This window comes from Hemicordylus capensis, chromosome 1 (assembly GCF_027244095.1).
Source record: "Hemicordylus capensis ecotype Gifberg chromosome 1, rHemCap1.1.pri, whole genome shotgun sequence".
Taxonomy (NCBI): Eukaryota; Metazoa; Chordata; class Lepidosauria; order Squamata; family Cordylidae; genus Hemicordylus; species Hemicordylus capensis.
This window is the reverse complement of record NC_069657.1, coordinates 314,975,246-314,998,735: the sequence shown is the minus strand read 5'-3', so window position 1 is coordinate 314,998,735 and position 23,490 is coordinate 314,975,246. Positions and strand designations below refer to the sequence as shown.

Sequence of the window (23,490 nt, the reverse complement as noted above, 5' to 3'; positions counted from 1 at the left end):
GGCACACTCAGGAGAAATAATAATATAGATGGCAACATTTTTTATAAATATAAAATGATTAGAAATTGGAGAAATGAGGCATTACAGAAAAATATTAGTTTAACACTAACTTATTTTCTAAAAGAAAACTCATCTATCTAGTTAACTTATAAAGAAGTCACTTCATCTATTCCACGTTATAAAGAATAGAGCACTGCTGAATCTACTAGCATAATCAGGTAAGGACTACTCACAAAGTATGCTGCACCTCAGAAAGGAGAAACAACCAGAGTTCTTGTATACCTCAATAACATGAGGGTAGTATCTTGTTCTGTTTATACACTATATATTGCTTGTTAATTAATGACCTCTATTTTAGTCAGTGCTCTGTAAACATCACAACATGGAAATAAGCCTCCCTCTCTTCTCCATCCATTATGTCTACTGAATCCAACCTGAATTTTTTTTTGCTTAACTCTGAGGCTAAAAAAAAAGAAGAAAACATCCTAGTCTCTCCCCACCCTGCACACACACACTGACTTTGCTTCTATTTATTAATTACACTTCTTGTCTTTTATTGCTTGCCACCTACTTCATTTTTTGTATCTTTTAAAATTAATGTTATATTAAAATAAAAGTATTTTAATCATAATAAAGACTTAGTATTCAAATTATATCTTGCAATAGACATTTATAAAGTTCAATTTTTAATCTTCTCAATCATTATCATTAAAAAAATGGGAGAGAGCAAGCAAATTGAGCACCCAATTCTCCAGGAGAGCTGGTCTTGTGGTAGCAAGCATGACTTGTCCCCTTAGCCAAGCAGGTTCCACCCTGGTTGCATATGAATGGGAGACTTGATGTGTGAGCACTGTAAGATATTCCCCTTAGGGCAGGGGTGGGGAACCTTGGCCCTCCAGCTGTTTTTGAACTACAACTTCCATCATCCCCAGCCACAATGTGGCTGGGGATGGTGGGAGTTGTAGTTCAAAAACAGCTGGAGGGCCAAGGTTCCCCACCCCTGCCTTAGGGGATGGAGATGCCCTGGAAGAGAAGAAGGTTCCAAGTTCCCTCTCTGGCATCTCCAAGATAGGGCTGAGAGAGACTCCAGCCAGCAACCTTGGAAAAGTCGCTGCCAGTCTGTACAGACAATACTGAGCTAGATGGATCTATGGTCTAACACAGTATATGGCAGCTTCCTATGTTCCTACGAGAATGACCTAAAATAACCTAAAATGTTCCACCTAAAATGACCTAAAATAACCACTATCAAACATACTGAAGTAGGCTAGTCTGTACTAGTGTAAGCTTGTGTGTTAGTTCATTCCAATCCTTCCAAAAACAAATAAGATCTCAGGAACATCAGAGAGCAAGTACATGAAGTAACTTCAACAGCAGTATCCACTGCTTCATGCACCACCAACAGCATCCATTCTCTCTACCAATCCACCTAGCCCGCGAAAATATTTTTGACCTGAATAGTCTCTCACACACCGTTTGATCAGCTATACTGGCCAAGTATTTAGATTAACTTATAAGTATCTAATTAACATCAGATTAGTAATTCTTGAGAATTAGTAATTCTTGATTAGTAATCAAGAATAAGGGCCATTATGCTAAACTGAAAATTGTCTTCAAAAGGCTCCAGAATCCAGTCCCTTGTTGCCTTACAGACCACATCAGATGACTGCTATAAGGAGTAAGTTACAGTAGATTCTGTGGCAGCCCTACCTGAGTTACAACCTGAGTACTGAGATTATTGATGGATTGATTGTTAAATGTATATACCGCCTTTCATTCAAACAATCCCAAAGCGGTTTACAGCAAAATTTAAAAACAAGGTTGTAAAAAAGACACAATTAAAATATTACGCTAGAAATATAAAACAAATCTGATTAAAAATTTAAAACAAAATCATAAAAGCAATACAGAGTACCAGGGTGGATTTGATTTAAATCAAACTGATTTAAATCACGATTTAAATCACTAGCAGGGTGAATAAAAATAAAAAAAATCTGATTTAAATAAAAAAAATCCGATTTTTTTGATTTAAATCGGATTTTTTTCATTTAAATAGGATTTTTTTTATTTTTATTCACCCTGCTAGTGATTTAAATCGTGATTTAAATCAGTTTGATTTAAATCAAATCCACCCTGCAGAGTACAAAGGGCAACAGCAGAGAATCAAATAAAAGCCTGGGCAAAAAGCCAAGATTTTACACTCTTTCTAAAAGCTGTGATGGAGACCGAGGAGCGAATAGCCATTCCAGGGTCTGGGGGCAGCAACAGAGAAGGCCCTGTCCCGCATGCACGACAACCAAGCCTCCCTCATTGTCGGCACCCGAAGCAGAGCCCCCTCAGATGTCCTCATCAAGCGGGCAGCAACCCTTGGGAGCAGGCAGTCCCTCAGGTATCTCCAGCCCCAAACCGGCTTCCAAAAGCAGAGCTGGGTCCAGTAATACCCCCAAGCTGCATACCTGCTCTTTCAAGGGGAGTGCAACCCCCGTTCAGAACTCGTAAGATCTCCTCATCCCAATTGGCTCTCCTACTGACCAACATTACCTCCATCTTGTCTGGATTCAATTTATTATTTACATACTACATTTCAACAAAAAAGTTCTCAAAGCAGATTTCATAGAAGAAAATTGATGGTTCTTTTGACCATAAAGAAACACACTAGAAACAGCCACTTGAATAATGCTGTGCTGGGGCTGAATTAGGGCTCTCTAATGCCCAGAAGACTTCTTGTCTGCGAATGAGAACTGTTCACAGATCACTACCCACCCACAATGATGTATCAATATTGTTCCAGTACCACCAGAACAGGAGACTCTGTTGCTCCCCCCCCCCCACACCCCTTCAGTTAGCCTGGGTTGAATGGGGACAGTTGCTCTCCCCCTGCTAAACAGAAGAAAACCACCACTTTCTAAGGCAGAACCTGACAAATCCCAGGCACCCAGTATGGTGCCTAGAAATTTAAAAGTGGAGCCTAGTCTAGGATATACAGAGATAGTGTTACTTAATAACAACTTTATTTGTCCCATGCAGTCCTCTTCCTGTTCTAAAAAGGGGATAAACAGAAGCCCATTTGCCCTTCCCTGCCACAATGCCAGTCACTAAGTCTGGTAATTTTGTCAAGAGGCCAATCTCTGGCTCCTAAATTTTTGAGCTGGCTCTTACATCCAAATAAAATTTATCAAGGCCCGTTCTAAGGTGCCTCGTTGCTCAGTAAGCAAGGGATGCTTCTCAGAGATGAATGCAATTACATGGTCAAGAGGAGAAACTAGGCCACATGGAAGGATGACAGCAGCAACACAAAAACGAACTTCACAGCAGAAATGCCTACACTTACTTGAGGCTCTACTTATTTAACCATGATTCCTGAAGGGCTGGGGAGCAAAAAATCATATCTGCCACTGCTATCAGAGGACCCCATGGCAAGTAAATGGTCATATACACAAGAGCATTTTTAAATTAATGGAGCATTTGGTAATATTTGACATATTTGGCATAACAAAATGCATGGGGGGGAAAGCATTTTCTTCCAATCTCATGTTATTGTGGAAAGAAGCTATAGGTTGTGAATCCGATATTAGATGTTTCAAAGAGCAGAGGCCTTATATGGAGCAGCACGTTATCATCAAATTAAGGACATTCTCCCAATATGGTTCCTTTCTGCAATTATGGAATTAATGGCAGGAATAGGAAATATTTTGGGGAATATTCCCCGAATACAAAAATACCAGCTTTGGCTATAGTGTTAGCAATTATGACACAATTCAGACAGCACACTAAACTGTGGTAACTTATCTATGGTTAAGCATTATATTTGAATTGACAGGACATAGCCGACTCTTGGCCAGCACACCAGAAGCAGAAACCATAATTTGAAGCACATTTGCAAACCATGCTTTGTACTAACTATGGTTTGGTATGATGTCTGAATTGATAAGTCACAGTTCACTAACCACTGCACTCATTGCTCCATCTCCACAAGATAAGGTACCATGGAGATGAGGTGACCTCATGAACCTGAGTGCTAGAAGGAAAAGAAAAGCAGACAAATAGTTCCAAATCATGTTCACATGGACCTTAACCACATATATGAAGATTCTGTTACATGTAAATTAAACCATGAGAAAAATGGAAGTAGTTTTTGTCCTCAGCCTCATGACACACTGTTATAGTGGCCTTTTGGGCTGAAAGATTTCTTAACTGAACCTAGCAAGTTTCACTGAAATTTCTCAGAACCTTTTAATTAAAAACATAATGGAGTGTGAAATATGTGGCATATAGGGAGAGCTGGAGAAGCTGGGATCATATACACACGTTACAGAAAATGATTAACAGAGAATCATCAACAGACAGAAATTAAGAATTGTCACGTAGAACTGATCTACATTTAATTAATACACATCTTAAAGCTGTCTTGACATTTGTTCAATGATTGTTTATTGAGAGTTTTCTTGTGCTCCTCTCATACTAGCAGGCATTGGCTAGAATCAGTCGTAGGTTTGTAAATAATCATTTGCCTGGTATCCTTTGAAGAGAAACAGTAACCTGCAAACAGCAGGTGGTTGAGTAAATTGGTAACATAATGGGCTGTAGCAAATATTAATGCCAACTGTAGAAGTCAGCTTTGGGGACATATGCTCCTCTCCCCTCCCTTCCTAGTGATTTGAGTTAAAATGTGTACTGACACAAACCAGGGTTTCTCATAAATCATGGTTGGCAAAGGATCCTGGTTTGTGTTAACTATGGCTTGCATCTCTGCAAATGTAATTAAAATCAGGTTTAATTATAGATAGGGAAAGTGGGGGGGAAATAGTTTTGCAGAGGTAAGAACAGAGGGGAAGGATCACTGGCCTTACAATGGACAACAGGCATGGCTCTGGGGAGATCAGATCTCAGTCTAGAAAGAATAAAGAAAAAATATATGGCTTTAAGTAACAGAATGAAAGATTAGCTCTTAGGGTAAGTGACAAAGTAACCATTTAGAAAATCACTGAAGCTAGGAGTGTGACTAGACTTCCATGGACAAGACCCTGAGAAGCTAGGGCTCTAGATACTAAAACACCACCACTATAGCCTTTGGAAGAGTTCTGGAACCCAATCAAATCAAACAGTGTAGTTCAGGATTCAAGATGCAGCAGAACATGGTTTTTTTTAAAAAAAATTGCATGTTTAACCCAAGAAATCCTTCCTACATGTAGTCTGACAGTTTTCGGACATGAAGCCAGAGACTGGATGCAAACAGAATTCCATGAAATTAGTTTTGGAACTCTACAGTTATATAGTTCTGTAACGCACAGAATACATTCCAGAGTAATTTCTTCACTTCTTCTATAAGCTTGCTCACATCTAGTAAGGTGTTTTTAAAAATACAACTTTCAGAATTAGAGTCATGTGACTAAGGCTACAATATTGTAAATTTCACTGAACTCTGTGGAACTTCCAAATAAATACGGACAAGCAGGGCTCAGGAAATCCACTAGTCTACTAGTCTGTAATGAGTGAAAAATGATGCCTGCTGAGTAATGTACTAACACAGCACTAGGAACTATCTGACAAGCAAAATATTTTGTCTAACTGGTGAACTGAGCCTACATTTCTTGATCCCTGGGCACAGGATCCTCTTTCAAATACAACACATCACACATTTCAGCATCAACCAATGCTAATTTTTAAAGCAGAAGTTACAGCTACAGGTTTTAATTGGATAAATATGTACGCTTGCAGGATCTCTTAAAAACAACATCCCAGGGCTTCATTTTTGTTACAGCATTCTATTATTCCTAATGTGATCCTTTTCATCACCATAGACTAGTAGAAATAACCAATATTGTAGACTGCTCCTTATAAACACCACAGTCCACAATCCTTACCCGTACGACTCTTCTAGAAAAAAACTCAGCAATAAAATACACCATATACTCCAGAATACTGAACCAATGCTTCTGAAGAACTACTTGAAATACAGTGTTATGAATGGAATCTTAGAATTAAGGTGTGAGTAGTTCAGATAAAGTTATTTACTGCCTCCTGGATGAAAATAATCAATTCATTTCAGTTTTCTAAATTAAAGAAACCATGCTACAATAAGTACTGTCTTTATGAACCTAAAGTTTGCTATTTATAGCACTTTCTAATAATGCTATTCGTCCTCCATACCTTGTTGTGTTGTTGTTTTTTTTATCTACCTCCTGCCTCCAACTGGCACAGAATTTCTCTGTGTTAGTGTCTTGCAATGTCACACACTTTTACTATGCTTATTATTGTTTTGTAGGTCTCCGGCTATAAAAGAGAAAACTAAAGTGGAATTAGACAGCAGTATCTGCTCACATTCTACAACTGGTACAGAAAAAACTATTTAGATATTCTCAAATATCTCACAATTTGACAGCTATGAAAAGTTGTTTCCTTTTCTGAATTTCAGATAACAAGGTTGGAGCTGATTTCAACTGTAAAGGTGTAGTGAATACATGTGGACAAGTGGCTACCAGAATACTTGTAACATTAAACAGACTGAAGCTTGAAATACCCACTCACATCTATATTGGTAGAATACTGTGTACCCTGAACAATCTCTACAAAGCACTGCAAACTACATGGGTGGATCTGATTCTTTAGACTACTGTAAAGTGAAAGGGGAATATTCAGCAAAGTATGCAGACACATTCAAGTCAACTCATTTAATTCAGAAGGTCTAAGGATCGTTAGCAGCTCAGAGTAGCCTGCAAGACTGAGGTGACATTATACCCACAACAATAGGGACACAAGCATACTATTACTAAACAGACTCTTTGCCTGTGTGGATTAAAGAAGAACGAAGGGAGTCTAATAACCTCCACAATGGGACAAATACATGCTACTCCGTGTGCAAAGGGCAGGGGGCACATGATCACGGCATCAGGGGAAAGACGACCAAGACCTCGTCTTCTCACCTGAAGCTCCCTCCGAGATACAATGGCGTGCAAGGGGGTGTGTGAGAGAGGAGCCTGCAGCCAACTCTCCTCCTCTTCCTCTGCCCCTGGAACGACCAGCCCATCCCTGCCCCTTCTTCACGCTTCTACTATTGCTGGGCCAAGGACAAGAGCTCGCCGCCATCAACAGACAAAGGCCCCCTCGGAGCCGAGGCGGCACCAGAACAACAAAGGGGCCGAGTCAACAAGAGAGCGCCAGAAAAACTCAGAGAGACGGCTGCGGGGGGTGAAGGGAGGGGGTGGTCGAGGGAGGGGATTGCGGGGCTGCTGCGAGCGGCTCCCCTCTTGGCGCAGGGGGGCGGGCCACCTTGGGCCGCCCGCTTGCAGCCCGTTTCAATGGAGAGCGGCGGCGGCGCTAGAAGCAGGAGCGCGGCCCTACGACTACCGCCTTCCTGTTTCCCTCCTTCTCCCGCAAGCGGGGGGGCTCCCTTCCCTCCCTCCCTCCCCGGAGGCAACCCGGCCCGTCCTGACCTGGCAGAGCTGCTGACAGTACTCGGTGGCTGCTTCCACGGCCGGCTCGTTGCTGTCCTTCAGCCCGGTCTCTAGCGCCAGCAGCCGCTCCTTCAAGCGCTGCATATCCAGGAGGCCGCTCTCGCCACCAACGCCGAGACTACTGTTGTCCTGCTCAGCCTCCTCGTCCGCCATCTTCGCACCCCGCTCCGTCGCGTACGCAGCCCCCCTCCCCCCCACTATTCCTCCTCAACGGCCCACCTCCCCTCCCGCACGCCCCGTACGGGTCACGTGATTACACAATGCCACGTTCCGGGGAGGGGGGCGTCACGTGCGAGATTGGGGAGAAGAATTCGAAAAGGCAGTTCGCTCGCTCTTTCCCCCTCCCCTCCCACTTTCTCTCCTTCCCTGGACGGTCTCTTTTCGCAGAGGGGCGGGGCAATGAGGATTAATATCATCACATGGACAACACCGCGCGCGCCTAGTGGCACTTGCCGCCGCGTGACGTATCTCGAGGACTTTTGGCGGCAAGAAAGCGAACATAAAGTAGAAGTCTTTCGGTTTCGTTCGATTGTTAGTCTTTTTTTAAGTAGTGGGAGTAGCTATGCATTCATAACAGGGGAAAAGTGGAGGGAAAAGTTTGGTTTGTTTCTCACGGTCGCACATGCGCCCCGCCGCCGAGTGAGAATTTACTTTCTTGTAGGATGTCAGCTGCTACCCGACTTGGACTTCAGTCAGACTTTTATATAGTCAATTTAAATTAAAATAAGCAAACCTAATACAAACTTTCTAATATCTTCCTTGAACAATAAATAATACTAAATGTTATCTGTTCAATGTAGTAGTTTAATACTTAAGGAAAAATAAATATTTAGAAATATAAATTAATCGTTTATAAATACAAATTTGCACTGAGAGCAACTGTATATCCCTCTTAGTGGCTGAAACTGAATATGTTATTTCGGTACATGACCAGGAAAAAAAAGAAAGAAAATACACATGCAGTATACATATCAATGTAACTTAACATAGAAATATAAATGCCAAACTAAGCTATAGTAGCCAACTAATCAGTAGTACCCAGCCTAATGCCTTGTAACAGGAGGAGTGCTGGTCTTGTGGTAGCAAGCATGACTGGTCCCCTTTGCTAAGCAGGGTCTGCGCTGGTAGCATATGAATGGGAGACTACATGTTTAAGCACTGCAAGAATGGGGCTGCTCTGAGAAGAGTACCCTTCCTGGCATCTCCAAGATAGGGCTGAGAGAGATTCCTGCCTGCAACCTTGGAGAAGCCGCTGCCAGTCCGTGTAGGCAATACTGAGCTAGATTGACCAATTATCTGACTCGGTCAGGGGCGTAACTACCATTAGGCAAGGGGAGGCGGCTGCCTGGGGGCCCCCACACCTCAAGGGCAAGTCACATGTGAAGTGAGTGTGTATGTATCAGCGAGGGGCACATTTAAAAATTTTGTCTCTGGGCCCATTCCAGCCTCGTTACGCCCCTGGACTCGGTATATGGTAGCTTCCTATGTTCCTAAACACATTTTCTGACAAATTAATACATTGCTGGGGGCTTTTTTAATTTTTCTGGTAGTCTAGGAGAGGTCTGGGACCCACCTGTGAAACAGAATGTTTCAGTCTTTCACGGTTTGGTCTAGGAGTTTCATGTGAGTTAGTGAATGAATGTGTGAGGCCCAAGCAACTTTATATCTATTATATTAGCTGGCTTGTTTGAAATAAAGTCATATTTCCCGATTACCTATAGATACCAAATTTTGCATACACAATCCTGCCACTGAAATTAGTGGAATGCACTACTTTTTACACCAGAATATGCTCGGTGGATTTTTTTTTAAAGTGTATTTTTAAGAAAAACATCTGAATAATAATACTTCCAGATTAGCTACAGATACCAAATTTTGCATGAACTATCCTGCTACTGAAATTAGCTGAATTAACTACATTTCATTTATTTATTTATCATATTTCTTGTAGCATACAATTTTACACTGGAATATGCTGTGAGAAAGGCTTATTATTATTATGCTATTTACACAGATGTTATTGACTGGATTTGGTACTTTAATTATCGGGCCCTTTCCAAGGGTTGAGGATAACTAAAGAAAAATTAAAGATAGCATCATAGTATTCGTGCTGTCTCGAGTAGTGTGGCCTTCTGTAGTTGATGTGTTGTAATTTTATCAATGCCTAATAATAATAATAATAATAATAATAATAATAATAATACTTATTATTATTATTATTAATTTTATGTTATTATTATTTAGAAGAAATACTGAATATAATAATATTTTAAGTGTTATTGTTCTGAACAGATTTTTAACACTCAATAATCAGATCAATAATTCCAAAACAGCAACATGCCCAAGAGAGGGAGAAGATCTTTCTCAAATTCAAATTTACTATGATTCAAATTTGCCATATATGGTAATTATTCAATAAAATTAATGATATGTTGAAGTTGAAATCCTACACATTTCAAACTTCTATTTTACTTCCCTTGTGCAACCACATTAATAAAAAATCTATATGCAGGTGGCCCTTGAATAGTGGTTTTGCCCATTCATGGGCTACCTCCCTGTCTACTAATTTAGCTATGGGGGGGGGGTACTTTTGGTTATTTGTGGTTTGATATTTCCCTCCCACACACGCACACACACACACACACACACACACACACACAATTGGTATACAGTTTAAACAGGCACTTTCCCCACTTCTCAGCTGGTGTGGGGGGAGATTTAAAGAAAAAGTAGCGTGAGAGGCAGAGGCGACTCCATCCACTCTTCCTCTTGCGCCGCTTCTTTAACCTCCGCCCCCCCCCGCCCCACCACGCGTCAACTGAGAAGTGAGAAGAGTGGCTATTCAAAACTTACACCTCCCTGCAATTCTCAGCTGATGCACAGGAAGGTTTAAAGTTTAAATAGCCGCTCTCCCTGCGCAGGCTGTTTCATCCACACTTGCTGCGAGAGTGGATTGTTAGCTAAGGAACCTAACCCCAATTTGGGGATTAGGTCCAAAACTCTGATACTGTGATTTCCACGATAATGGCCTCCTGGCTTTCATTTCTTGAACCCTGCTAGCAGTGTAATCCATGCAAAATGACTTTGCCCAGTCAACAATGGGCTTCACTTCCTACTGTATGGATAATGCAAAAGTGTGAAAGAGTGATGATCTTGCATGATGGTTTGCCTTGGCAAATTGCTTTAGCTTCAGCTCTCATTATGTAAAATAGGAGTCATTTTCAATGGCTTCAAATGGGTCTCTGAGAGCAAACTAATAAAAGGGGGGAGGCGAAGATGCAAAAGGGCTATATAAATGTGTATTCGTAATAACACACTTCTCTCTTTTTCACTTTAACCAGACGTAGGATTCTGGATACTAAGGAGGGCTATTCGGGGCTATTTATTTCTTTTTCTGGTGGGTGTCAGCTGCCTGAGTTATTAATTCTGCCTCAGCTTCAACTACCAAACCTGAAAGAGGTTTAGGGATGTAGTTACATTCCAGAGACACAGAAAAGGCAGAGTCATAACCAAACGTCCTGGTCCTGAATGAAGCATCTATTTTGATAGAAGAATTCTCCTGTGAGTTGGCCCATGACTGTCTGTTGTTTACATCATTAGTTTGCAGGATGGGTTTAACAATTGGGAAGATGCCTTCTACTAGCACCCTTCATCATCCTTATCCTGACTCAATGGAAAGTAAGTGGGCTCCATAGCTCAGGGAGAAAAGTTATTGGATGCTCCTCTGTCACTGGCTTGTCATTTAGCATGTCATTTAGAACATGCTAAAAACTTAGAAGATGGTCCCATAGATTACTGAAGATGCTAGAGTCACTAATATCTTCTATAGTTGCTGGTCCCTTCCAGTTCTCAGCCAGTATACGGAGTACATGAGGATGGGAAGAAAGATGCTGCCCTGTTAGGTGAAAGGTCACGTGGTACCCCAGACAGGGAGGTTTGCCCTGGCTCTCTTGGGGCTGACTTCTTTGCCCAGCCCTAGGAGCTCCCCTTCTGAATGATGTGAGTGAGAGTTTCAGTTTCTTACCCTCGATCTGGGAATGTAACATAATGGGTTTTCCTCTATAATACAATAAGGTGGGGGTGGGTGGGTTTAAAATTTGGGTTGCCAGATGATGTTGGGCTGCAACTCCCATCACTCGCAGCCACAATGGATGGGGATGATGGGAGCTATAGTTCTACATCTGGCAACCCAAGTGTGAAACCACCAGCAGTAAGGCTCATATACTACATAAGACAGTACATGGGCAGGACAATGTGGGGCATCATTGCTGGTGCCAGACACTCCATCCTCCCTATCTTGTTGGGCCTCAAAGACCAAGGAAACATGTAGGTGCGTGGAGTGCAAGTTGTTAGCACAATTTGCACAGCATCTTTACTGCACAACATCTTTACTGATCATGTGACATGTCTGTTAAGACTACAGCCTTAGGTTCCAATTTCCTGGCTTTGTGAAGCTTGAGCCACACTGAGATAGCTTTAACTCTGGTCTTAAACTGGCAGATATTTTGACCATTGAATAACCAGTCATAGCCAGGGCGTGGACTGTTGCCTTGGGACTTTCATTTCATCTCCTAAAGCATTCACCACCTCCTTTGGAAGACCAGCACTTTTCAAATCTCGCTTCAAATTGTAGCCTCTCCCCTCCTTGTTTTACTGAGATCCTGCTTTCTGATAATGGGTATGTTCTCCAGAAATTCTCCTCTTTAAAGTTTGATGTCCCAGCAATTAATAAAGTAACACTAATTGTAACCTATAATCACATTAAAAACATATAACCTGTAGACAACAATGAATATTTAATAAGTACAATAAACTGCTTCCTAGTGTGTTCTACAGTACACCATCCTTCTGTCACAATTGGTGATGGTTAGTCTTTCTGATACCCATGAGCATATGCACACATATGGCTTTTATGCACAGAAACGGCTTTTAAGGTATTAGTTGATACCTTGTCTGTCATATGAGTCTTGGCTTTCTTCCTGGTTTAAGTAGTGAACTAAAGTAGTGGCTTTTCCTCTGAAGGGATGTATAGTTCCACTTTATTGCTCAACTTCCATACAGAGGAAAGACACTGTTGATTCTGTAGATTCTGTGCTAGTCAGTGTCATATCCAGTTATCTCCTATGAACTTGGTTCTGCTGTTATATTTGGTTCCACAAAGGTATTTAATCCCCCAGACATCCAAATAATTATCAAATATCCAATCTATTGTTTTCAATTCAAACACAGATGGTGTATCATAGGCAGACTGTCTTGTTTAATGACTCATTTTAGGAAATCTAACTGTCCTATATAAGCAACATATTATTTCTGTGAAGACATCCTGTCTTGTCTTCCACTCTCCTGGTGAAGTTGATATAGCAACATTTCAGATAACTTGACCACCTCTCTATATGGCTTTGAATTTCATCCACCTCCCAATTTGTTCTTCTTTTAACTCCCATCTTTTATATTAGCAGCATTCTGTCTCCAGGAAGGAATTCCTGTTCTCTTATTTGTTTCTTTAACCATATCTTATTCTGAACTGAAGATTTCCTAGCTGGTTCAATAGCCAATACTGATGGCAAATCTCAGGACCACACCCATTTGGAATCAGCATAGCGTAGTGGTTAGAGTGTTGGAATATGACTGGGAAGACCCAAGTTCAAATCCTTATTCAACCATGAAACTCATTGGGTGATTCTGGGCCTGTCATGTAGCTCTCAGCCTAACCTACCTCACAGGGTTGTTGTGATGATTAAAAAAAAGCATGCACACCACTCTGAGCTCCTTGGAGGAACAGTGGGATATAAATGTTAAATAAATAAAATAAAATCACACCTGTACAAATATCTAGGGGCAGTCTCACACCTCTCCAGAAGACCCAATAATAAGGAGCAAATCCTGTAGCATCATTTATTGTACAGTTAGATGCATGAACCCCTCTATGTGCTACTCCAGTTCCTCTTTTGCTTTAGATTGAGAGTTCCAAGCATATTCAGGAGTGTTCTTCAGTCTTTCAGGTTGTGGGTTCCCCTGTGGACGATATGGTATTATCCAGGATTTCACCATTCCCACTAATTGTAATAACTGAGCATGTAAGTGAGTGTGAGTTTCTCTCTGTGTGGCTGTCTCTATCATAACTTGTGGCACACTAGCCCCTGCCCTCTCACTGCTCCCACCAAGTGCATGCTGTCTTGGTCTACTCCTCAAGTGAATTGCCTTTCAGAAGGGGTTTTTGTTTGTTTGTTTGTTTGTTTTGTATCTGTTGGAAGAGGGATGTTTGGGATTCTATGCTCACCTTTTAACTCATGCTTCACTCATGCTTTTAACTTATCTTCAGGCCCTCGGAGCTCCCAAGGTTTTGTCCTGTTAGTGTGTTCTCAGCCATGTATCTACAATTGAAAAAGGAGGAACAAATGTGTCTGGGCCCTGAGAGAGGTGGCCCATGCCGCATGGGCAGTGTGTGGTATTATTTGCATAGGAATGAAAGAAAGGGTGTGCCGATGTTTTATTTTTCACGGTGTCCTTACCGTTCTTCTGAAGCAAAGGCATGGCAAGGGAGGAAGAAGAAGTGGCAGATGGGGGCAGGGACCCATCTTCACTTCTTGTCTCAGGGTACACTCCGACCTTGCTATGCCCCTGTGTGCTGTGCTGTGAAATTTTCCCCTAGGGAAACATGCAACATGTAACATGCAAATATCTAATAAAAGCCCAGTGGCAGCTTTCCCAAGGAATTGCATAGAGTCTCTCCACATCAGTCTGCATATTCTAGGAGGCAGTTGGCACTGGCATGGAAAATCTCAGTGTAATTTGGAGAACCACAGGAAGCATCCTGTTTCATACCCCCTTCATTGATCCATGTTCCTGGGAAGTGTTTCCTGTCTACTTCTTTATGGTTGGTATGATTTTTAAACTGGCCCTCATTCTTCCACTAAAGAACCCTGAGAGACAGCTCATTATTCTTCCCTTTTTACAAGTATGGAAAGTGAGGCTGAGAAACATCTCTCCTCTAAGCCCAAGGCTAAGCGATTATTCCGACACTTTTCTTTTTGGACGACAGCTTTCTGTGGCCTTTAAAAATTATTGTGAAGACTTGCTGTGAAGCAGTCAGTAAGAGGAGACTCTGTCACATAATACTATTTCTTTTTCCCAGATGACTTATATTTGTTTTTGGTGGGGGTTTCCCCCCTCCAAATAGATTTTCTTGTACTGGTAATGCAGATATATATACATACATATACACACACACACGGAATGTAAAAGTGGTCTTCATTGCTTATTTCAGCAGCATTTTATTTGTTCATAGAAATATCCCCTTGTATTTACCAGCTAATTAATATTAGAAACTGGAAGCCTTGAGAGGGATGTTAAGTCTCCTGCTGCTCTATCACAGATTGCAAAGTACTACAAGAATATTGATTTGAATGAGGTGTTTATGTGTGTGTGTGTGTATATATATATATATATATATATATATATATATATGGAACAGGGGGGAAACAAGATTTCTAAGAGTACAAATGGAAAGCTAGATATGTAATATTCTTGATTCATAAGTGGACTTTTGAATTAGAATGAAAATTAAAAAATGTTTTAATTTTTTTTAATTAAGAGAAAATTCACATTGAAATACATTTTAGAATTCATAACACTACAAGACCATATTGCTTCTGTTACTTAACATGTGCATAAAATGTGAAATTTAAAAATAATGTACCAACCAAGCTTCCAAAGAGAAAAAGGAAAAAAGAGATATGAAATATTTATTTTATTTATTTAATACAGTTCTATACCGCCCAAAACGCAAGTTCTCTGGGCGATTTACAAAACAATAAAAACAACCAATAAAAGATTATAACATTTCAACAACTGAAATTAAAAAGTTAAGACTATTAAAACACAATTAAAACAATATCTAATTAAAAGCCTGGGTGAACAAATGCGTCTTGACTGCCCTTTAAAAAGTTGTAAGAGAAGGGTAGGCCTACTTGGGGAAGGACTATTCAGCCTACTTGGTTTTCATTTTCTCTTGGCTAGCTGAAGTGACCATCTTTAAAGTTACCATATAATTATTTCTTTTGCTACTGACAGTATTGTTTCGCTCAAATTTTCTTGACTGTACTTATTAAAAATTGCTTTTTGAGTTAAATTCTTAAATTTTTCTGGTTAAGGATAACAAAATGTTGAGAGTATAACCACAGGGCACTCTTCACTCAAAATTAAGCACTTTCAGTCCCGCTGATTTCAAATGGAAAATTATGAAGCATGTGTTTCACTCTCTCCCACTGAAATCAATGGGACTTTTAAGTGTTTGAATGAATCATGCTCAGTTCTTACTCAGATTTGTCACACAAGCACCCATCTTTAATATAATCCAGTTGTATTTGACATAACCATTAATATCACAATGCAAAAAGCAATTTGTTTAAGAGTCAAGGAAAAGATAACATCAGTATGATTGAGTAGTAGTGACATCAAGCCATAGTTAGCCAATGAGCAGAAATTACAGTTGATCCTTTGGCTTAAATCTAGGTGGAAGATTTTGTTGGTATAAAAGAAAAACACAGGGTTTATTTCTTCCCAGTATTGACAGACAAGGTACAGCTAAGTTTCAAAACCCTCTTTCAGACCATTAAATCAACTGGCTTCACTTGGAAAAAACAGAAGGGTAATATTATTTGTTAAAATTGTATAGATATTGTCATTTATATAAAATCTTATTCAATGTTTTATTTAAAGCTGAATCTGTGTAAAAGAACAAAATGCTTGCTGAAGACACAACCTCATGTCAGTTAGTCTTCTCCCCCTAAATATCAATAATGTTAATATCTTTTGCATGCACTATATTTCTACGGAGTTTCTTGAACAGAAGCATAGCTTAATTAAAAAATTTAACCTCATCATTCTTGGTTTTTATCCCATATTGGGTGTGCATATGTGCTGTTGCAAGGTGTAACATTTGGGAGGGGGGAATCTGCACCAAGGATGGGGTAATACATGTAGAACCACGTGCATTTCCCCATTTGGATCCCCATCTGCAGCCTGTTCCATGTAAACTATGGCTGATACACAACTCTCATATTGCATTATTTCAATTTATTTTGGCTGTTTGCTTATCAGATGTCTGTTCCCACCTTCCATTTCATTTTTGTACATGACCAAACCTTGTTATTTTGCTTCTTTAGTTCATAGTGTTATTTGTGAAATGTTTTTCTGTTTTCTCCTTTGCTTTTTATTTGTAGTTTAGAATAATTTGTCCATCATTTCAGTGAGTTACTTAGGGCTAGCTCCAAGGTAATGCTTTTCCATTTTCCGTCTTCCTATAAGCAGTAGCAGTAGTAGTAGAAGATGAAAGGAGATGCGCTGAAAATGGCATGTCTGGCTAGGATCACAGTGTTCTATAGGCTTTTGCATGTACACGGATATTTTGCACTAGTGGCATTTTTGACCATTTTTTAATTGGAATGCCAGACTCCCATGCCACATGACAAACTGCTTCTGAAACAACCCCGACTGTCAAAATCCATTTGGTATGTGGCATTGGCAGTTGCTGCTTGAAAAGCCAAATGTCAAAGCCCCATTGAACGTGCTGAACTAGTTGCATGTTTTTTTGGCTCTGGCCCCTGAATGGAAAATCCATGTGGCTTATGGTAGAAAATATACATGAGCGAGTGCTAGACTGCAGCTGTCTTCTGATCACAGATATTTCTTGCAAAATCTACGGACATTTGATGTAATGCTTTAACATAATTTTCTTCTATCTAGTGCAGAGGAATTATACAAAAATTGATTTTAAAAATGTTATGTTTTAACTATCACTCAAGGCTGCTTACAGAGATTGTGGGCACACTTCTGTATACCAGGGTTTATTCTAATGTGCATCTGGACACATTTTGTGCAGTGGGAAAATGTTTTGTGCAGTGGGAGCTAGGTTTTTGTGCAGTTGGGAATATGGGGGGGGGAGTTTAATAAGGGACAGTGTTGCAGAAATAGATGAGAAAAGATGTCTCAGGCCTCAACTGTAGTTTGGGAAGGAAGATAATCTCATCCATTGTTTGCAAGACACTTTCTTTTTCCTTCCTTCTCTTATTTTCCTATCCCTTCTCCCCCACCACCACCCGCCTCTTTTGCTTATATTCTCTGTTCATCCTCATTTCCACTTCCCCCTGTTATGTTTCTCTTTGTCGATTAGAAAATGTTTGGGAGGTGCTAGAGATTGGGGATGTGGGTGGGGACTACACCAGCTTCTTGTGCAGTTGGGGGTGGGGGGAAGCTTAGAATAAACCCTAAAGTATACACAGAGTGTTCTTCATAACAAGCAACATATTTGTCTTTTTAAAAAAAGGACGTGTACTCCATATCCATGCTGCAGGGAGCCCTGATTGGCCCTGAGTTCGCACAGCATAAACACACAGGGTACGCACATCAAAAATGGGTGAAAGAATGAGCTCTCATATGTTACAGGAACACAGTGCACAGTTAAGTGCCTGCTCATTTCTGTAATATGTGAACTGGCCCTTGGCTACATCAGTTCTAAAATTAATTAATTGATTGATTTGATATTTTAAATTATTTTAATTGTAAACCACCCAGAGACACAAGTTTTGGGCGGTATAAAAAAAAATATAAAGATTTAAATTATCATCTTCTGTTTAAGAATGTATCCATTTGCTATCAGTTAAAGTCAGGGTTGGGATGAAGCTACTCCTATCTGGAAAACACTTTCTCCGTCTATGAGTCTCTTCTCACATTATACATTTAAGTTGTAGACCTAATAGATGTACTGTATGTATACACCAACATATGTAAAGTGTGAATTTTGGGGCCAGGGCTATAGGCTCAATGCATAGAATTTGGATGATTAAGGTTGGTCAGTGCCCAGATGGGAAACTCCTGGGTTTCCTATGTACCCTGAGTTCTGTTGGTGGGATTTAAATGTAACAAAATAGATAAAAAATGTGCAAGCATGTGTTTTAAAAAACACCACAACCCTATGCATCATCGAGGTGCATTCACAGAAATCCAGGATTGGCTGCAGTTCCCTGTTGACACATCCAGGCTTGTTGGCTTTATCTAGAGAATATTGAAGTTGCTAGAGTAATTGACTGCATCTCTGCAACTGCATCTCTGACAACAATGACTTTAGTCTCATGTTAGATTGCTGTCTTCAGTCTTCCTACCCATAGTAATTTATTACTACACATTAGGCTAGGCAGGTAGGCATAGTGCTAGACGTAACAATCCTTTGTTACGGCTACATAACAATCCTTTGTTATTCTATGGCAATAGAAAGTAGTGCATATAGCTGAACTAATAAGATGGTTAGCATTGGACAGAATTTGGCTTGCATAGATTTACATTAGCTTCCATTAAAGAAATGTCAAAGTGACACATACATTATGATGTATCTACATCAAGATCCACTTAGCACCTTAAAAAGGACTGCAGTTAAAAGCACTGAAATAACATTGCAATTTTTAAATGGTAACCACAGCTGTGTATTCAGATACCATTGGAACTGTTATCCTAAGCCACTCTCTTCCACCGAAATAAACTGGATTTCTTTCCAAATAGTTAAACCTGATGAGTTGAAAAATCTTTTGCTTCTCTTTTTTGCAGGAGAGCCATGGATCGCAGTGGAAAGTATGCAGCCATCACTTTTGCCATGTTGTCTCTGTCCCTGAACATCATTCATTCTTTGCCAGATGGAGAGTTTATCATGCAAGGTGAGATACCTTCAGTATTTGAAAGAAAAGAAAACATTCAATGCTTCAATAAAAAATACCGGTTAAGTCTCTATCATCTTTGTACCATTGTCATAAAGCAGACCTGCTATGTCATGTTTTCTGACATGATGGCATCATAAAATATATTTCTTTAACAAAAATATCTCTGTTTGAAAGTTGTTCATGTGTAACACTATTAGATAAACTATGCCAGTTGCTAATTTGCATTATTACATTTAAAACTTTTTGCAGGTGGTAAGACTGCAACACAAAGTACACTTTCATACCATGACCAAAGCTGCTATTTGGCCAGTGGGGGTGGGGGGCATCTTCAAATAGGCAGGGCATTTAAATTCAGTGGCTGAGAACTGGACTACTGAAGTGAGCACATAACAGATAGCTATGTGCCCACTTCAGCCTTCCCCACTGTGTGCCCAGCACATAGTTCAGTGCCCTGTAACTGATAGAAATATGTCCTTCAGGTTTGTGCAGCCTTCAGGGATATATTTCACTCTTGGAATCACTCCAATAAAATTTAAATGCTAGAATATATTTTTATACTGTAGATTCTTGAATAGATAGCATTTTTATAATATTTTAATAGTGTTTTAGATCTGGAAACCAATAGGATTTAAAGAATAATCTAATGTTTGATAGTAAATTAGAAACTCCTAGTGGGGAGTGTTCTATAAAGTTTTTACTGTAGGCCAGCAGAGGGAGTATCTTGTTCACAAGTTGCTACTGCTGAAATGCAAGCTGAGTGATGTGTGTGTGTTTTTACACACACATTATGAAAAGCAATGTCTCTCTCAAACCACTTTAAAAAAAAGACAATTAAGTGGTTTGAGAGAGACATTGCTTTTCATGTTCTGTTTCCAACCTAAATTAGTCTAATGGGAATTCTTCAACCTCAAAACTGTTTTGTTAGAGTTTATATCACGGGGAGGGCGGGAGGACCCCAAACCAAAACTTGCATCTTGAGTGGCCTTTTAGAATATGAATATTTTAAAGAAGCAGCAACAAGCTTGCATCAAAAAAGTAACATTGGTTTTTAAAAGGCAGGTATTTTACAAATGCAGAGATAAAAGTAAACCAGCCTCAGAGATACCTGGATATTAGTTATATCCAGATCAATATATCTCCAAATCAAGATATGGAAGAAGGTATAAATAAATATGGGGGAAATGTGAAAATATATGCAGTATAAAAAGAAGGTTTTAATGAGGATTATATGCAAAGGGTTGTTCACTTTTTTCTGTTTTCATTCAGGCGTTCACACTAATTAGACTAATTTTATTAATTTACATGGTGGCTGAATGTGCTCATAAAAATGTAGAAGGTTGCCTCAAAAGTTTTATTTGCTGGAAGTATCCCATGAAAGGAATCTCCTTCTATTCATGGAATGAACTGATGGCATACATTGAGATTTCCAAGCTCTAGTGGTACTAGTCACTTGGCAACTAAAGCAGTTCAAGTTATAAATGTTTTCTGTTCCTGCTTAAGCACCCATATCACCAGAACATATTCTAACACCATGTATTGAAATGTGAGCTACACCTGGAACCTAAAACAGGATTAACATATTATTTTTGGGCATCTGATAGGTTGTTCAGAATGTAAACTAAGACAGAACACACGCATGGCAGGATTCTTCAATGGACGGCCTGTTTTCCAGTGTGAAGGATGTTGTTTCTCAAGGGCATATCCCACTCCAATGAGGTCAAAAAAAACAATGTCAGTCCCAAAGAACATTACATCAGAAGCGACGTGCTGTGTAGCAAAATCCTTCCAAGAGGTAATCAAGCCATTCCTATGCAATATGGACTTGTTTGCTAGATGTATCTTTTCCTTACACCCCAGAACAGCACTAGAATCCACAGACATACATAAGGGCTGTGTGGTAAACTCAAACTGAGATTGTCTTCTGAGGCTATGGGAATTTGAGAAAAGGGCATGTCTGTCTGGAGGTGCAAGGGTGGGGGGCAAGTCCCTCACCCTACCCTCCCATCCATGTCTGTTCCAGAAATCTGAAGTGGGATACAACTTTCCCACTCCGAAGTGTACTTTGTTGGTTTTGTTCCCACCCCCACCCCCCCCGCCGCCCCTTTATTATTCTTGTGCCACCACTGATTTGAGAATGTACTCATCCTATCCTGAGATGGGGATGGGTGTATCTTGAATTTCTGTAGCTACATGTGTAGCCAGAGTTTTCCAAGGCTAAGAAATGCACAATGTTCCATGTCCAGATTTCCATCCACCCCACCAACCCCCGGTGTGAGTGAGTGGTTGAAAAGACAAGGTAAAGCCTGTCTTTACTCTCTTGGGTAGGGAGGGCATATGTAGAGTGGGATAGTGTGTTGCTTCATTTTGTCTGGGAAGAATCCTGAAACAGTGCGTTGTATGAAGAGAGGAGGAGTAAGGGAGGGGACCAGGAGAAGACAGTTCTTACACCATATTCAGTAACTTGAAGGTCAAGCTGTGCATTACAGAGGTGATTCATGATTGGCTCTCATGATGTGCTGTCTTTACTTTAGTGCAGCCACTGAGGACTCAGAATTTGATCAGAGGTGTTGCAGGGGAGGCACTTGACTCTTTTGCCACACACCATTTTCATGATCTAAATCCACTCATTCCAAAATTGCTGTTAGCTATAGAATGTATAGGTTCTTGTACTTGTTTCTTCTGCAGATCCAACAGCTGCTGGCAAGAGGGTGCTACTGGTTAGATAGGGGAAAATGGAGCAGAGGGGAAACTTAACTCCTTCTTCCCTGAGTAGTACCACTGTTCTGATCAAACTCAGTTCTCAGCAACTGCATTAAACAAAAACACTGGAAGAGCCAATCATATTCCTCATGTGATAGTTCTTAGGGAAGTTTAACTTTGCATGAAACCCCTGACTTTTGCAATGAACTTAAATGTAATTTTATTGTATATTTTTCTTCTCTCAAGGCTCCATTTCCCTTTAATGAAAATGTAAGGATAGAGAATCACACTGCTTGCCACTGCAGCACCTGCTACTATCATAAATCTTAAAGCCTCTACGAATGGACTACAGATGGCATCATTTGGGGCATTGGTAGCAATATTGTGTAAGATCTTAACTTTTCTGATACAAAAACATTTGTCTTTCCTATGAAATACCCTGCTCTTTCATATTATCCTATGAAACACCCTGTGGTAGTTCTTTATTTTATTTTTTTTAAAACTTAAACACACATTGTGTTAAGCAGCTAAATATGCTTCAATTTGTCATTTAAGGACCAAATATAGAATTGTGCATAACAAAAGCATTGTTTATTTTGCATGCAAGATGTGAATTTATAGATATCATCTAAGAAAAATGGTAATACGATAGTTTAAAATTCCCTCCTACCCCCAAGGTTAACTCTGTTAACTGAACTGATGGAGACATTTTTTTAAAATGACATATTACTAGTATGTCGTATTACTAGTATGTGTGGATTTTTTCCTTCATCAGACTCAAATGACATGATTTCACTGTAGACATAACAGTTATTCTGATTGAAAACAAAACCCTGTCAATTAAAAGGAAACTTACTTCAATGTTTTTCAGGTTTATCTTGGTTTTAAAACTAATCTTTTTAGTGTTTGGTTATATTTTCCCTGTTGAATAGAAACCTAAGCCTTTCCCCTGATGAAACTGACTGTTGGCTCATGCACCATATTCTAGAACAGGCCTACTCAACTTAGCCCCCCCCCCATCCCCACCAGCTGCGTTTGAACTACAACTCCTATAATCCCCAGCCACAGTGGCCAATAGCCAGGGTTTATGGGAGTTATAGGCCAACATCTGCAGAAGGGCCAAAGTTGAGCAGCCCTATTCTAGAACAAGAATGTCAGCCACAAGCGAATTGGGAGGGCCAAATTCCCTGCTCAGCACCAGTGTCCATATCCCACCACTGTATGTCAGCATGCGTGACTTGCTAAGGGTTTGTTGGTCCTGAAAATTATTAAACTGTGTGTACTGCAGTGTGGGGGAGTTATAGGTATCAGGCCTTTACTGAACTCACCAAGTTACAACACCCCTTTGTAACTCGTACTGGCAGTCAGATACAAACCAAGTTCACAGCATGTGGGAAGGGGTCCGAGGGAAGTCACCAAGTTAAAAGAAGCAGAAGATAGTCTCCATCTACTCCAATCTACTTGCTTTTGTATTGTGTAAACAAATAATTCCTTCACCGTCTTCATTTGTTATTTCCAGAGCACTTAATATGTACAAGGTGCTATGCAGCAGATAAAAATTTCACAAATTAAAGTAGAGGCAAGAGGAACAGGATGATGGAGGAAAGAGGCTATGCCTTTGCTGG

The 23,490-nt window shown here is 40.1% G+C and overlaps 2 protein-coding genes across 2 annotated transcripts in view; one reads left to right on the top strand and one right to left on the bottom strand.

The window, feature by feature from the left end:
* The window catches only part of ZNF292 (zinc finger protein 292), a 65,319-nt gene extending 57,578 nt beyond the window's left edge, over positions 1 to 7,741 (bottom strand). Inside the window, exon 1 of the mRNA XM_053287235.1 lies at positions 7,434 to 7,741. Coding sequence (XP_053143210.1) covers positions 7,434 to 7,607 — 174 coding nt within the window. The 5' untranslated portion in view covers positions 7,608 to 7,741. The remainder of the gene's footprint in view (positions 1 to 7,433) is intronic.
* A 63-nt stretch (positions 7,742 to 7,804) lies between these two features.
* CGA (glycoprotein hormones, alpha polypeptide) lies at positions 7,805 to 22,726 on the top strand. Its single transcript, XM_053287238.1, has 5 exons — positions 7,805 to 7,985; positions 17,782 to 17,852; positions 19,056 to 19,162; positions 20,767 to 20,957; positions 22,112 to 22,726. The coding sequence occupies exons 1-5, from the start codon at positions 7,854 to 7,856 to the stop codon at positions 22,193 to 22,195; spliced, it is 585 nt and encodes a 194-aa protein (XP_053143213.1). The 5' UTR covers positions 7,805 to 7,853; the 3' UTR covers positions 22,196 to 22,726.
* Positions 22,727 to 23,490: the final 764 nt, after the last annotated feature.

Excerpts from the sequence above, each read along its gene's own strand:
- CGA (XM_053287238.1), top strand. The coding sequence starts at position 7,854 with ATGAGGATTAATATCATCACATGGACAACACCGCGCGCGCCTAGTGGC. Across the intron at positions 7,986-17,781 it reads TCTTTCGGTTTCGTTCGATT|GACGTGTACTCCATATCCAT; the intron begins GTTAGTCTTTTT and ends TTTTAAAAAAAG. Across the intron at positions 19,163-20,766 it reads TGGAGAGTTTATCATGCAAG|GTTGTTCAGAATGTAAACTA; the intron begins GTGAGATACCTT and ends GGCATCTGATAG.